The 16884-nt window shown below is 37.0% G+C and overlaps 1 protein-coding gene across 4 annotated transcripts in view; it reads right to left on the bottom strand.

The window, feature by feature from the left end:
- Positions 1-10611: 10611 nt before the first annotated feature.
- Virma (vir like m6A methyltransferase associated) overlaps positions 10612-16884 on the bottom strand; it is a 63569-nt gene continuing 57296 nt past the window's right edge. For all 4 annotated transcript variants that reach the window (XM_005328659.4, XM_013360108.4, XM_078016907.1 and 1 more), the window contains 4 exons: positions 14856-15022; positions 13947-14278; positions 12840-12983; positions 10612-11659 (listed from right to left, as the gene is read on the bottom strand). In XM_005328659.4, coding sequence (XP_005328716.1) covers positions 11505-11659; positions 12840-12983; positions 13947-14278; positions 14856-15022 — 798 coding nt within the window. In that variant the 3' untranslated portion in view covers positions 10612-11504. The remainder of the gene's footprint in view (positions 11660-12839; positions 12984-13946; positions 14279-14855; positions 15023-16884) is intronic.

Raw genomic sequence — 16884 nt, 5'->3', positions numbered from 1 at the left:
ACAACCTTGCTACGTCACTGCTCCTGTGCCCTTGCGCTCCTCTGACTCCGGTTTACAGTTCAATACAAAAAACGCTGATTTGATATAAACGCTCATTTGATGTTAGTTTGCAGACCTCACAACCCACGTGGGCATGTAATAAGTTATGATTCGGTGTAGAAGTGCAATAATAGAAATGTGCCCGTGCATGTTGGGTAAACATATAAGGGCAGCAGCACCCCAGAGAAAAACCCCAGCATGGCGTCTAAGGACCCTCTTTCTCTTCTTTGTTTTTTTCACTGGAACCACGTTCCTGCGGGTGCCAATGTTCAAACTCTGCTGGTGGGAAGCCTTAACCCCAATTAGAATTAACTTCTTGGCTCCGGAACTGTCATATGGAAGAGCTTGCCAATAAACAGGCGACCTGTTATCTACCTCAGCCCTGCGACCTCTCCTTAGACCTATATAAACACACAGCCTTTTGTAATAAAGTGGAAAAACCTCTTTGGTAATCTGTGTCTTGTGGTGCGGCATTTTCCAGTCTTACAATGCATTCATTCAAAAGTAATTTTTAAGTCTTTGTCAAGTTCTAGAAATATAAAGATGAGTAAGTAATTACTTGACTCTCAGAAAGGAGGACCTTCTCCGGACTTGGAAAAGCTTTAAAGGATTTTAACCAGGGAAGTGACATCATTCAATGGGTATTTACTAAGCAACTTCCAAGGCAATGACATAGTCTGCCAGTTCTGTGAAATGTGGAATTAGAAAGGCATGTCTGAAAGGATAGAAAGTGGTCAAAGGTCATTTATTGAGTTTTATTTAACAGCTTGACAAAAATTAAGAAACTAAAAAAAAAAAATCAAGGGATTAATGAAGATGTTAAATGACGAGAATTCTTAAACCGTTGATAGGATATAAATAGATTATTTGGAAATAAGGTATTTGAAGAAAAAGAATTTTTAAAAGGAATGTAAATGTGTACAGTCACAATAATTTTGACAGCATCTAATAAAAGGAAAAAGTGCTTAAAGACACTTCTAGCCCTCAGGACTTTTTCCAATCCTAAAGAGACAATCATAGATTGAGTTGTACTTTTGGCAGTTGCTAGGGCCAGGATTACAAGAGTTTTGCACCTGGGACCTGCCAGGTCCAAACAAAAGAGTAAAAGTGACTAGGAAACAACCTGCCCTCATAGTGTCTGCAGCCTACCTTAATGTCATCTGGAAAATCCAGAAAACCTAAAACAGATTGGCTGGAGGTGGCCTGGGACATTCTTCTTCCAGATTTGCACAGTCTACTCACTTCATCCAGGTAATAGGAAACTTTATATGACCAAACTATCTTATCTCACTCATACTCTACTCCTTTCCTACTTTATAGTTTATCTTTGCAATGCCTAACATACTTGGTTTTCTTTTGTTTTCCTGTTACTCTCAGAATTTAAGCTATGTGAGAGTGTGATTTTTGTTTCCTGCACATATATCTAAACAGTACTGTCTCATAGAAGGCACTCAATAAATACTTGAAGAATGAAGAGTTGTGTGAAAATCAACAGAGCTTAGTGACTGCTCCCTTTTAGAGGAAGAAGATTGACACTTGATTTCCACACATCAGTACCAGCATCAGAACCCTCTGAGGGATTGCTGGACTCCTCTGGAGAGTTTTGGATTCTGTGGGTCTGATCCATGCTGATAATTTGCATTTCTAATGAGTTTCCAAAGATGTTACCAGTGAAAAATGCAAGATTTTAGGGATGAGCCCACAAATTACAATGCTGTTCTTTTTGTTTTGTTTGGTGCTGGGGATTGAACCCAGGGCCTTAGTGTATACAAGGCAACCACTCTACCAACTGAGCTATATATACCCCCAGCCTCAGTTACAATGCTATGAAGATAAACTACTACATAAGCTACATGTAGTTGCACAGTACCAGGCACACACAAAAAATACTCGATAAATGCTAAGTGTGCATCTGATGCTTCCTTCCAACTGTGACTGAATTAATTGCTTTGTGCTTATCTTAAAAAAAAAAAAAAAAAAGAACCCTGGAACTACAAAAAAAAAAAAAAGGAGCAGAGGAGAAGAAGAATAGCAGCTCCATTCTGTGTCAAAACTCAGGGATCTTTCACAAGACTTCCTTCCATTAGTTTAGCATAAATCTTCTGTTTGGAGGGGCTTTCTCCATCTGGCAACAGCTTCTATTTTAACAAAGGGTCCAGAGGTAAGGCATGGGAGATGAAGATCTGTTCCCACTTCACTATCACTCTGTCCAGCTAAAACTGTGGCCACTTCAATAGAGGTATGTCAAATTTTCTTTAAGTTTGGTGGTATTCCAAATTGTCTTCAAACTGAAGTAATAAGCTTCTTTAAATTGCACTCAAAGAATCCATAATCAGATTCCTGTACAACCTTTATAACCTCATCTCCCTTGTACTCTCATGTTGGGGGTTCCCAGACCACCCCCAGGTTCCATGACTTGCTAGAAAGCCTTCAATCTCAGAAAAGCTTCTATAAACACAATTGTGATTTATTACAACAAAAGCATACACACTAAAATTAGCAAAGGTAAAAGGTGCATAGGGCAGATTATAGGAGAGATGAGATACTAGCTTCTAGTTGTCCTAGAACAATATATGACAACACACCCAAAGTATTGCCAACCAGGAATGCCATGTGAACACTGGTGTCAAGGATTTTTGTTGGATGTTGTTGGACCACAGAGCACCCACATGGCTAATCTTAGTTACACAGTCTCTTCCTGAGGTCAAAGTTATAAATACCTCAGGACCTGTACCATAAATCATATTGTTAGCATAAGTTACCTGCCAAGGTACCAGGTATACAGAAACACTCTTGACAGACAGGATATTCCCAGGACTAAAAGGGACTGGTACCTCCCTTCCCAGATGCTGTCAGGAAATAATGCTTATCCTCCCATACCCTGACTTTTGACTGTAGCTCAGGGCATAGCTGAGGTCACCATTCATAGAGTTCAGCAAGGCAAAGTCCAGACAGCACTGCACTCTCTCAGGAAATAGGTCACCTATCACTTCCCTTTGATTGCCTGTCAAGACACTAACTTATGGGAGTCTTTTTTTTCTTTTTTCTTTTCTTTTTTGGTCCTGGGAATTAAACTCAGGGGCACTCAAACACTGAGCCACATCCCCAGCCCTATTTTGTATTTTATTTAGAAACAGGTCTCACTGAGTTGCTTAGTACCTCGCTAAATTGCTGAGGCTGGTTTTGAACTTGCGATCCTCCTGTCTCAGCCTCCAGAGCCTCTGGGATTATAGACTATGCCACCATGCCTTACTGGGAGTCTGTTTTCTTATCAGCCAATCACTGTTGAGTTTACCTCACAAGTTTTTCAGATTTATAGAATTATAGAAGAAAAAAAAAAGGAAATCCAAGCTGATGATATGACATTGCACCAAGTTATTCCAGAGGTGCCCTTGTATGAGACAGTCTGGGATTCCAAATGACTTCCAACTACTTTAGCCTTCCCAAGAGGACAACTCACTTTTCTTTCTTTCTTTTTATATTTTTTTAGTTGTTGATAGACCTTTTTCATTTTTTATATATTTACATGCGGTGCTGAGAATCAGACCCAGTGCCTCACTCGTGCCAGGCAAGCGTGCTACCGCTGAGCGTCAGTCTTAGCTCCAGCCCCAGCCCCTCTTTCTTTCTTTTAATGTTTACCATGGGTTTTAGAAATTAAGGTTTTATTTATATTATTTGTAAGTAAAATTGCAGATAATGTTCCAAATCATCATCAAAAATTCAGAGCACCTGATTTTCACATGTCAGTACCAGCATCTGAATCCTCTGATAAAAAATTTGGTTTACATAGATTCTCAAGAGTTCACATCATTAAGTACAAATTTTTGGTTCATTTTAGCACTGGCGGCAGCGTTCAGAACAATTCAAATCCAATGCTGAAGGAAGCATTTCTGAATGTATATGACGAAATGAAGGCGCTTAATCACTGAGCCACATCCCCAGCTCTTTTTATATTTTCTTTAGAAACAGAGTTTCGCTGAATTGCTGGAGGCCTTGCTAAATTGCTGAGGCTGGCTTTGAACTCAAGATCTTCTTGCCTCAGCCTCCCAGCTGCTGGGATTACAGGTATGTGCCACTACCTGGCTGGCAGACATAATTTAATGGAAGCAATTCAGTCTTCTGAGTAGCTGGGTTATAGGTGCATCAGTTTCAAGTACTTTTAAATTAATGTTTCTACATTGGATTTTTTAAAAAAGATAGCATATCATATCAAACTTATATGCACTGGGGAACCAAAAAAGTGTGTAACCCATTCTATTGAGATATTTGCTTTATTGCAGTAATCTGGAGTTGAACCCCCAGTATATCTGCAGGATGCTTTTTATAGGAGCACTGAGCACAGAACTAGAGCTTCTAAGTTACAATTTCCTCTGCATAGTGACTATTTAGTATTTATTTCATCATTTCAGATTTCTTCATTTGAAAATCTACCAGTAGAAAGATGTTCTTGGATGTTTTGTGGAAACTGAGCTTTCCCTTCCACTTTTCAACAGATGTCTTTGCTTTTCTACTGCGATTAAAAAAAATTGTTTTTTTAGTTATAGGTGGACCCAGTGTCTTTATTTTATATTTATGTGGTGCTGAGGATCGAACCCAGTGCCTCACACATGCTAGGCAAGCGCTCTACCTCTGAGCCACAACCCAGCTCCCCACTGCAATCTTTAGATGAACTTCCAGAATTACACAAAACAAACAAAAACCACCTTGGTACCACTTTATTTGCCTCCAGCAAGTTTTTGTTCCAGGATCCAGTCTACAACCCTACAATGCATTTAGCTGTGCTACTTCTTTAATTGCTTCCAATCTGTAATAACTCCTTAGAATTCCTTTTTCTTTCATGAGCTTGACACTTTTTTTCCTGATAGGAGGGGGTACTGGGAATTGAACGTTGAAGTGCTTACCACTGAGCTACATCCTCAGTCCCTTTTTTTTTTTTTAATAACCCCAATTGTACCTAGGATTTATTTGTTTCAAATATAGATGTAAGGTAGGTATGAGGATGTCTTCAGCAACAGAAGCCTCCTGTCTGGATTAGAAGGACACCAACAGGAGAGTCCTCACTTGGACCAGCTGAGCTGGTCACAGGCAGCACTCCTCCACAGGCATGGGTTTCCTTATAGGCCATCCAGATATCTTTCCACCCTACAGGAGGAAAGCTGAATGCTCCCATATAGTATAGAAAACAAAGATGCAGTGCAGGAGGAAACAGGCAGAAACATACACTGCAACTGAACCAAGCTGAAGAGAAGCAGGTCCTCTAGGTAGTAATGCCACAAGCAGAGATTATTACAGTTTAAGACTTGGGAGGTTCGGGGGAGCAAATCTAACATCCAAAGCAGCAAGTCTCCATTACAATTATTTGTAACTGATAAATACCTAGGAGAACATGTTCTGAGATAATGTTAATATCCTCTTTCTACTCAGTTTTACCCACTGGTTTTAGCATCTATTTTGCTGATCATAATTTTCAGTATGATATTTACCCAATGGGATTATGTATTTCCCTCATTCCTTATACATTTATTAGAATTCTTCTATTAGGAAGAGTTCTGCTCCTCTCCTCCACTTATTTACCTATTTAATCATTTATTTTTTTCAGTATAGAATCAAAGATATTTATTTTATTCTGTGAAATAATCGAATTTATCAATATTTTGTAAAATTATTCAAAGTTTGGTCATTAGAAGTTCTACCTTAGCTCATCTGGTCTACTATAATGAAATACCACAAACTGGGTAGCTTATACACAACATAAATTTAATTCTCACATTTCTGGAAGATGGCAAGTCCATGGCACCAGCAGATTCAGTGTCTGATGAGGGCCCACACTCTGGTTCATGAATGCTGCCTTCTTGCTGTGTTTCTTGAGGACTGCACTCTCATAACCTAACCACTTCCCATAGACACCTACATGCTAATCTCATCACATTAGGGGCTTTTTAATTATACGAATTCTAGATAGTCTTAGAATGAAAAAAAGAAAACTCTTTTTTCCTACACTCCAGTTGACTCAACACTTCTGAAACTGGATGTGTGACTTCTGTGGAGAGGGCAACAGTTGAATTCTGTATATGTTTTGAAAACAGAAGCCAGCTATCTCAGAAGTAAAGTGTGAAACTGAGGAGGTAAGGACAACTCTAGGTTTTTAGCCTGAGAAAGCTAGGAGTTGCCACTTAGAAAAAGAAGATGGCCAAAGTTCAGTTTGTTTATGTCAAACTGAGGTGATTACCAGATATGTAGTGGAAATGTTGAGATGCAAATCTAGGGGTTACAGACATAGGTTGGAATTTTAAAGTATGTAGACCTGCTATTTAAAGTCATGAGACTAAAAAGAAATCAAAAACAAATGTAGTTTAAAAAATTAAAATTTGGTTCTAGTAGCTCAGGAGGCTAAGGTAGGAGGATCTAGAGTTCAAAGCCAGACTCAGCAAAAGCAAGGCACTAAGCAACTCAGTGAGACCCTGCCTCTAAATGAAATACAAACTAGGGCTGGGGATGTGGCTTAGTGGTTGAGTGCCCCAGAGTTCAACCTCCGGTACTCACCCCACAAAAAATTAAAAGTTGGGACTAAGGATGTACCTCAGCGGTAGAATCCTTGCCTAGCATGCACTGCACAAGGCCCTGGGTTCAATCCCAGAAATCACCAAAACAATAAATAAAAGTTTTATTCAATTATGTGAACTGAACACAGTAGCACATACCTGTGATACCAGCCACTTGGAAGTCCAAGACAGGAGGATCATAAATTCAAGGTCAACCTTAGCAACTTAGTAAGACCCTGTCACAAAAATAAAAGGACTGGGACTGGTGAGCGGGGTGCGGTGGTACACACCTGCAATCCCAGCAACTCTGGAGGGTAAGGAAGAAGGATTGCAATTTCAGCAATTTAGTGAGGCTCCAAGCTATTTAGAGAGCCCTGTCTGAAAATAAAACATAAAAAGGTTTGGTGAGTAAGCACTCCTGGGTTCAATCCCTGGTATCAAAAACAAAACCAGTGGCTGTGATTGTGGCTCAGAGGTACAGCACTCACCTAGCACATGAGGCACTGGGTTCAATCCTCAGCACCATATAAAGTAAAATAAAGACAATGTGTTCACCTATAACTAAAACATTAAAAAAATTTAAAAATGGTGATGTGGTAAACCAAAATTGGTGTAGCTTAGTGGTAAAGTGCCACTGGGTTCAATCCCCCATCCAAAAACAAACAAACAAATAATTAAGAGGACTCAGACATCTTTAGAAAGAAACATATTGGTGGGCTGGGGATGTGGCTCAAGCGGTAGCGCGCTTGCCTGGCATGTGTGCGGCCCAGGTTCGATCCTCAGCACCACATACAAACAAAGATGTTGTGTCTGCCAAAAACTAAAAAATAAATAAATAAATATTAAAATTCTCTAAAAATAAATGCTTCTTAAAGAAACATATTGGAAAACTTCAGTTCATTTCCATCTTTTTGTTTGGGGGCAGGGTACTGGGGATTGAACTCAACCACTGAGCCACATCCCCAGCCCTATTTTGTATTTTATTTAGAGACAGGGTCTCACCGAGTTGCTTAGTACCTTGCTTTTGATGAGATTGGCTTTGAACTCACAATCCTCCTGCATCAGCCTCCTGGGCTCATTGTGTGCCAATGCGCCTGGCTCATTTCCATCTTTAATCATTAAATACCAAAGTGTATCACCACTAAATATTTTTTGTAAGGATATTATGTTATCTTCAGTTTCAGGTGATGTTACAAGTATTGGAGGTATTTATAGGACAAATAATAGTAAATCAATACATATACATATATATATGTATAATAAAATCATGATTACCATCTCTTTAAACATTAATAATTTTTATATTGGGAATTTCATGCTCTTCTTGTCATCTTGAAATATATCATTGATAGTAGTAACCATGTTATGCTACTGTTCTACAGAAAACAAGACCTAATTTGTCCTCTCCCTGTAAATCTTAATTTTGAGTTAAAAAGCATTATTTATTAGTCATGGTAATGACAGCTAACTAGTTAGCAAACAACCAACATCCTGGGAGGTAGAAAGAAGAAAAAGAATTTGGAGACCTCCTTTTAATCTGGTTACTCACTACTACTAAGCTACACCTCCAGCCCCTTTTTAACTTTTGTTTCAGACAGGGACTTGCTAAGTTGCTGAGGCTGGCCTTGCCATCATCCTGCCTCAGTTTCCCAAGTTGCTGGGTTACAGGTGGGCCCTGTGCCCAGCAACCCTTCTTTTTTCATTTGTTATCTCATTTGTCTTTTAGTAACACTTTATCAATTCTAAATTGCTTTTTACTTAATTGCTTTATATGTCACAATACAGTTTTCAATTTATTTTTTTTATGGTGCCGAGGATTGAACCCAGTGCCTCACAGGTGCTAGGTGAGCACTCTACCACTGAGCCACAACCCCAGCCCTAAAATTGATGTGTTTAAAAGATCCCTGATGATTTGTTCATAACACATAGCAAATTACTGATTCGTTAACCAAGCCAGGATTAATACCTAGCTCTTTTCATTACTAATTTTCCTATTTTTTCATCAGAATAAGCTTCAGAGATAAAATTTTGTTTTATACAATTCTTTCAGATGAATTATTTTTAATTTTTTATTTAACTTAGAGAATAATAAATTTCAGAGAACCCTAAGTTGTTCAAGAAGGGACAGGTGAAATGCTTAAACAGCAAGTGTCCCATTCCGGGGTTACCAAAATGTCTAAAGAGACATTGCTCCACCCCAGGATAAATACTTAAAGCAGCTGCAGACTTGGGAGAGGAGTAGGAGAGCCATTAAGCCTACTTTAGTTCAGATCTTTACAAAAATACTCCCAAAGTCTCTCCAGCAAACCAAGAGACCTTCATTGGAGAATAATATAGTTTGCCAACTCAAATAATTGTCAATATTTATTAACTTGAAAACATTTTAAGAATTTTCATTTGGTTATTTTAGGGTTGTCTTTTGCTTTAACATGAAAGCCACGGGGAAGTGGGGTGTTGAACACCTGTAATTCTAGCCACACGGGAAAGCTGAGGCAGGAGGATCACAAGTTCAAGGCCAGTTTTGGCAACTTAAGCAAGACCTTGTCTCAAAACTAAAAAATAATTCTTTGAAACTCCACTTCCATATGATTAATCCTGTTAATACTTAACCTAAAAAGTAGCTTCTTACTTTTCCAAAATGGTCCAGAGGTAAGGAATTTGGGAACTAGCCAACCTGGTTTTAAATACTATTTCTACCACTTTTTTTTTTGGTGGGGGGCAGGAGGATTACTGGGGGCTGCACCTAGGGGGGCCTAACCATTGAGCCACATCCCTAGCCCCTTTTTTTATATATATATTATTAGAAACAGGGTCTTCTGAGTTGCTAAGTTGCTGAGACTGGTTTTGAACTCACGATCCTCCAGCCTCTGCCTCCCCAGCCTCTCGGATTATAGGCGTATAATTTGCACCTGTTTTATCTGAGTCAAGCTCCTTAGCTTTCTCCATCTGAAAATAAGGATTAAACCTCCTTTGCTGAATTGTTATAAAGACTGAGTGATATATGTAAATAAGGTGATCAACATGTTGGATTCCTTCCTTTCTCATTTATCTAGAAACTTTCAGTTACTCAGGACATTTTCAAATTTTCCTGACATTGCTTCTACACTAATAATTTATTATCTTTGCTGACCGGCATTACTGGGTAATAACCTAAAAGACTTATAAGGCAAAAACAGTTCTCTGATATTTCTTTTGAGGTTATATTCAACTTTATTGAAAAAATATCATAAAATATGTATCTATATATAGTCAAATCTTCTCATTCAAGAAACAAAGTTACCTAGGAAACATTAACATGTATTTGTGTCAGGCATTATAGACAAATTTCTAATTCATCTAATATGTTAAAAATATCTTTAGAGAAGATGAACCTATTAGGTTTCAGGATTGAAGGAGGTTTAGATTAATTTATGTGCTAAATTTCTATATTGAAACTAATGCCTGTATGTGAGCATATTAGGAGATGAGGCCTTGGGGAAGTTTGGTTTAGACTGTCCTGAGGGTAGAATCATCATGATAGGATTAGTACACTTATTAAAAAGAAGAAGAGACATGAGAACTTGTTCCTCAAGGAAACCATTGAGGAAAGACTGTGTGAGAAAAAGCAAGAAGGCCCTCATGAAAACCTAATCAGGCCAGAACCCTGATCTTAAGACTTCTAAGTCTCCAGAAATGAGAAAATTTTGTTGCTTCAGCCTGTGGTGTTTTGTTATTGCTGTGAGAGCAGGCTAAGACACTTTGGTTTTTGGACACTCTTAGTTATGAAGATTTCCACTACCTTTCACTTAAACATCAGAATCTTTAGAGCTGAACTTTTCTTTAAGGCATTTTCTTAAAAGAACTGAGACTTTCTATTTACTCACAAATAATTTCCCAAAACAAAGAGTGATAAAAGAATGGAATAAGACTCATACACGTATTTTTTGTTTGAGAACTCTATATTTTATGCCATTTATATAGGCTCAGTGTGTTAAGACATACCTTGGGGATATGGCTACTTTCTCAAAATTATAAGCTCCACTTCTGAATATAAAGTCCAGCATTTATTAGATGTTTCTGATTCCCAAAATAACAGTATCAGGATATGCCTCATTTCAGGCTTTAATTAACTATATAATAAAACAACATCAGAAGGTCCAAAGCTGAAACATAAAGTAAGTCTTTCTATGTAACATGGGAGAAGTGTTTTGTTTCTTTTGGTACCGGTATGGTTCCCAAACCTTACCAGGGCACCTTAGTAAATTAACATGAAGGCCAGAGAATATTTTAAAATTGTGAGGAAACATAGCAACACCATTTGGACACCACATACACTACTAATTTGAGGTAGTTTACATTTTCAACATTAGATAACATTATATTCCTTTCTATGACAGCATATCTTTGTAAAACATTCAGCAGTTGGATAAAAAGTACTATGAAATAAGCATAGTAGAGAAGGAAATGCTGCTGATTCCAAATTTTGAGATGGTGTGCAATGTCCGCAGTTACTAGTGATGTTAACATAAACTGCCTGGACCTAACTAAATATTTAATAAACAGAAGTATCAGATATTTCTTTTGGCCTAGGTATGCTGTAAAAAAATTACTGTGACATTAAAGGGTGCCATGGGCTGAGAAAGACTGGGAACATCTGTGGCATAGGCAAGAAAAATACAAAACAAGTCATTTAGTCTTTCTACCTAGAAATTTTCTAAATAAATAGTCATATAAAAAAGGGGAAAAATATATACAAACATACATACAAAGTTTGGCTTTTTATTGAAATCTTAGGTTAGGTATCAAACAAAATCTGCTTTCTTCAGATAAAAATATTCTCTCAGATGTCTCCAGATAACTGCTAAGTCTAAATTGGTCCTTAAATGTCTTTTTATTGTCCTCATGAAATGTCCATATACACTTAGGATGTTCCCCAAAGCATTTTTATCGTGTAAAAGACCGTACATGACGACCTCTACCACTGCCTCCACTCACAAACTTTCCTCTGGAACCTCCACTGCCACTATTAGCACTAGCCCAGGAAGGTCCAAGTCCCCCACGACCTCTAGAAGCACGGTCTCGAGGACTTGGGCGGTAACCTATAAAAGAAAGAATATTTTTAGTTCCATCATCCTTTTCTTTCACAATAATTAAAAACAAATTTATGACACTGTTCAAACCAAGAATTCCTCTTCTACTTTTTTTTTTTTTTTAACCCTCCTGCCAGTGATTGAACCCAAGGGTACTTAACCAATGATCCACATCCTCCCAGCCCGTTTTATTTTTTACTTTGAGACAAGTTCTCACCAAGTTGCTTAGGGTCTTGCTAAGTTGCTGAGGCTGGTCTCAAACTTGTAATCCTCCTGCCTCAGCTTTCCAAATCCCTGGGATTACAGGAAAGTTCCACCACACGCAGATTCTTTTTGTTATTTAAAAACTCTTCTAAAATCTCTGGGAATGTGGTAAGGACCACTGAATTGTATATTTTAAGTAGGTAAAGTACATTATATACAAGAATTATATCCCAAATAAAACTGTTGTTTAATAAATGTGCACTTAAAACCAAAGCTACTTCTGGCAAAAATTCTGAATGTGATATAGTAATGCTTAAGAAAAAGTAAGATTACAAATCAGGCACAGTGGCACACACCTGTAATCCTAGCTACTTGGAAGGCTAAGGCAGGAGGACTGCAAATTCTAGGCCAGCCTCAGCAAATTAGCAAGATCCTATTTCAAAATAAAAAATTCAAAGGGCTAGATGTAACTCAGTTGTAAAGCACCCTGGGTTAAATCCTCAGTGCTAAAAAACCCCAATACATTCTTATATACACAATAAAAGTAAATGAAAACAGAATAAATCATATAGACATTTCTATTACCAAAATTCTTTACAGTTAACCATAAGAATGGGATCCTAATTATTTATATTTCATGTATGTATAATATGCCAAAATATACTCAATTGTCATGTATATCTAAAAAGAACAAATTTTTAAAATACTTTATGGTTAAATAGGTATAATACGTTAAATGAGTATAAGGATTGACTTTCATTATTAAAATGGAGCACATCACCATGAAATGGTAATTCCAAATATAAAAATATGATTACCTTGACAGAAGATGTGTATTGGGCATTATTTCACACATATAAACTTGACTCCAGAATTTATGTCAACATTCTAAATTATTCTGTCTCAAATAAGAGTCATTCAACAAATAGAAAAGAAGAAATTCACTTCCCTTCTATCAGTAGTATCAAGTAGGGAAGACACATACCTGTAGAACTAAGTGGTCTTAATGGTGGAAGAGGGCCCCTGTTAAAATTGCTCTGGCCACCACGACTTTCATTGTAATTTCCTCGAGGAGTATTCTGAGCACTCCAACTGGAGCCTCTAGTTCCCTCCCGACGACTGTAGTTTCCTAAACACAAATAATGCAACCAGAATCTACATTTTCACAACCTCAATTGGATTAAGGCAGATGTGACATGTTTTTCTTAATCATCAAAAGTAATGGAAGAGAAACTGAAATTCTATGAACTGAATATACTATAAAGTGGAAGCATCACCCAGTGGTTTATAAACAGAGGCTACCAGCATTCAAACACTAGTCACCTGAAGGATAATTTTATTTTCTGTAAAGTGGGGTATTAACAGAACCTACATCATGGGATACAAGAATACTATAAATAGTGTTTATAACAACAGTTCCTGAAACTGCATTTAAGTGTTTGCTATTAAATTCCTATCCTGTTCCCCTTATCCTCCTAAATCAGCAGTTATAAAAAAACAACTCGACAAGTCACCAATAAAGAGTAATTCATCTAAATAGAGTCAGTTTCTAAAATATTCAAACAATTGAAAATACATGAAGCTGTAGCTCAGTGGCAGAGCTCTTGCCTAGGATGCATGAAGCACTGGGTTTGATCCTCAGCACCACATAAAAAAATAAAATAAAGGCATTCTGTCCACATACAAGTACCAAAAAATAAAATAAAATAAAATAAAACACATTAAATACAACACTTGCAAGCAGAGATAAGAAGCAATAGTGAACTTCCCAGAACAATTTCAAGGAAATTGCTAAGTTCAATTGTGAAAATAATGTATGAATATTACATAGGACAAATAAAATTGTCAGGGTAAAAAGGGAAATAATTAGCCAAGATTTATTTTACATTTCTCACTAAAACTACACTGTATCAAAGGTCAACTTAAAAAGCAGAGTATTCTACTTAATAGAGTACTCTGCCAATAGTACAACTGACCTACAAGCAATTTAACTGAAGTAAAAGAAAAACACTTTATCTGAATCTGCCATTTGAATCAGATACTTTAATAGTCCAATATTCTAACCCATTAGAAAATACACCTAAGTTCTTACCTTTTGAAGCAGGTGGTGTAAAAAACCTATTTTGACTATGAAAAGCACCGCGTCCTCCTCGATTGCCTGAAAACCCACCACGAGAAGAAATCTTCTGTGATACTTTAAGAGGTCGTTTTGGTGGGGGTATTCCATCTTGAGGGACCACTTCTTTACTTTCAGCTGCAACAAAGTCATCCACATGCATAGATGGTGGCCTACTTGTGTTCTGTTTTCTCTGACGAAAAATATCATGGGGTCGTATTCCCTGTCCAAATCCTCCCCTGCCCCTTCCTCGTGGTGGTGGCACAACATGAGCTCGTTTAGCAGGTTCAATGTATTCAGATTTTCCACTATTAAAACAAAAATACTTCATGAAACAATTTTTCTTCATATTTCTCATGAAAATAGTCAATTTTGCAATACTGAAAATTCAATTTCATTTATTTCTTACTCCAATTCTGTTAACTTTGCAGGTTTCTATATTACTTTCTGCAATAATACAACAAACTAGCTAAGAATAGTACTCACATTTTATATAATCAATAATTTTTAAAAACAATTCAGTTCACTTCTTATTCAACACTTCCAAACTTTCATAAAGAATAAAATAATAGGGGCTGGAGCTAGCACAGTGGTAGAATGCATGCTTAGCAAATATGAGGGCCTGGGTTCAAACCCTAGCGTTAAAAAGAGAGAGAGACATAACAAAAATACTGAATGTGTACTAGCCAAATTATCTTTTTAAAAAAAATCCAAATAAGGGGCTGCGGTTGTGGCTCAGTAGTAGAGCCCTCACCTAGCATGCTGGGTTCAATCCTCAGCACCAAATAAATAAATAAATATCCAAATAATATTCACAATTCAAGTGCTATGTTTAATAGTCATGCATTTATCTTAAAATAAGATCTTTAGCAGAAAAAGTTTTACCTTGAAGTTATAAAAGTCTCATGTTTGTGCTTCCCAAGTTTGAATCCTTTTGTAGTCTTGGTTCTCCCTGGAGATGATGGTTCTGACAAAAATGAACGCTCTAATTCTGAGTGCAAATCAAAGTCACTACAACATTTTTCAGACAACTCAATTAAGTCAACCTTTACCTGTGTCATAAAAAATGAAACAAAATACATCTTAAATGTAGTTATCAATGTAACATTTGACTACAGAAATTATAAATTATATTTAATTCTCACAGTTAATAAATTATAGATCTACCTCTCCTCATCTTTTCAGAAAGCAACATCATTGATAGTTAACAATAATTTTAAAAAACCTTAGGAATTCAGTAACTTACTTTAGTGGAACTCTTCTCAAAGCAGGACTATAAATCTAGAGAACTTCTGCTGCCTAAGAGGGAACTCAAGATTTCTCCATATAAATTAACACTGCAATACCTCCAGATCATTTCCAAAAGAATCTGAAAATTATGTACCCTGCCAGCCTTGTATAACGACCATTTCTACTATAAAACAAATCTTCACCACAGAATGAAGTTCCAATGCAAGTAATTTCAGAGAAACAAAATATAGTTTACATTTCAAACTTATCATGCTTAAGAGACCTAAAATTTCTCTAAACCATGGTCACAATGATCACTGCAAGACAGTATGGTTCAAATTTATGGTTTAAAGTTACAAAAAGAACAACTTTTGGGGGGAAGGATTGAACCCAAGGGCACTCAACCACTGAGCCACATCTCCAGCCCTATTTTGAATTTTATTTAGAGACAGGGTCTTACTGCTTTGCTTAGCACCTCATCAAGTTGCTGAGGCTGGCTTTGAACTCACAATCTTCCTGCCTCTAGAGCTACTGGAATTACAGGCATGTGTCACCGTACCCGGCCAAAAATTACACCTTTTAACACAAATATTTTACATCTGTACTGCCCATATGTAGACACTAATTGAAAGTACTTTTAAATCTAAATTAACTAAAATTAAATCAGAATAAGATTCAGTTCCTTAATCATATTAGCTACATTTCAATCCCACAAAAGTTACATGAGGCTACTACTGGCTACTGTATTGAACAGGGCAGACAGATTATAAAACATTTCCATCACTCAATAGGTCTTACTGGAAAACACAGTTCTAATGGTTCACTGATGAATTTATACTAAAAAGATATTAATACTTTAATGAAATTTTAATTGAATTATATGTGATTTTAAAACAATTTTATTCATTTATTTATTATGGTACTGGGAAATGAACCCAGGGTGCTTAACCACTGAGTCACATTACCAGCCTTTTCATTTTTTATTTTAAGACAGTGGTGCATGCCTATAATCCCAGTGGCTTGGGAGGCTGAAACAGGAAGATTCCAAGTTCAAGACAATCTCAGAAACTTAACATGGCCTTAAGCAACTTATTATCGAGACACTGTCTCAAAAAAAAAAAAATCCCCACTGGGGATGCGGCTCAGTGGTTGAGCACCCCTGGGTTCAATTCTTGGCACCAAAAACAAACAAACAAACAAAAAACCTAAATGCAAGAATGAACAGTTGAGACTGTGGATGTAGCTATGAGGCAGAACAAGAACATGTGCCTAACATACATGATACCCTGGTTTGAGCCTCCCCAAGAAGAATGAACTGTTATTTTGTGGGATAATTTTCTCTATTCTATACCTTAAAGACATAAGAAAACAAAGTACTTTGAAGCAGTTACATAAAAATGTGATTTTGGGGCTGGGATTGTGGGCTCAGTGGTAGAGTGCTTGGCCTAGCACAGGCGGAACCCGGGTTCGATCCTTAGCACCACATAAAAATAAAGGCATTGTGTTGTGTCCATCTACACCTAAAAAAAAAAAAAAAATTAAAAAAAGAAAAAGAATATTCTTAAAAAATAAAAATAAAAATGTGATTTTTTTCCTCCTTAAAAGCAACATTCCCAAAATATAAATCACTAACTAAAAAGAAGCAAAACAATTAGCATAAAAAACAGACAGTTCTACATACCAG

This window comes from Ictidomys tridecemlineatus, chromosome 7, assembly GCF_052094955.1.
Source record: "Ictidomys tridecemlineatus isolate mIctTri1 chromosome 7, mIctTri1.hap1, whole genome shotgun sequence".
NCBI classification, from domain to species: Eukaryota; Metazoa; Chordata; class Mammalia; order Rodentia; family Sciuridae; genus Ictidomys; species Ictidomys tridecemlineatus.
The sequence above is the reverse complement of the archived record's forward strand: the minus strand, read 5'-3'. Positions and strand labels throughout refer to the sequence as shown.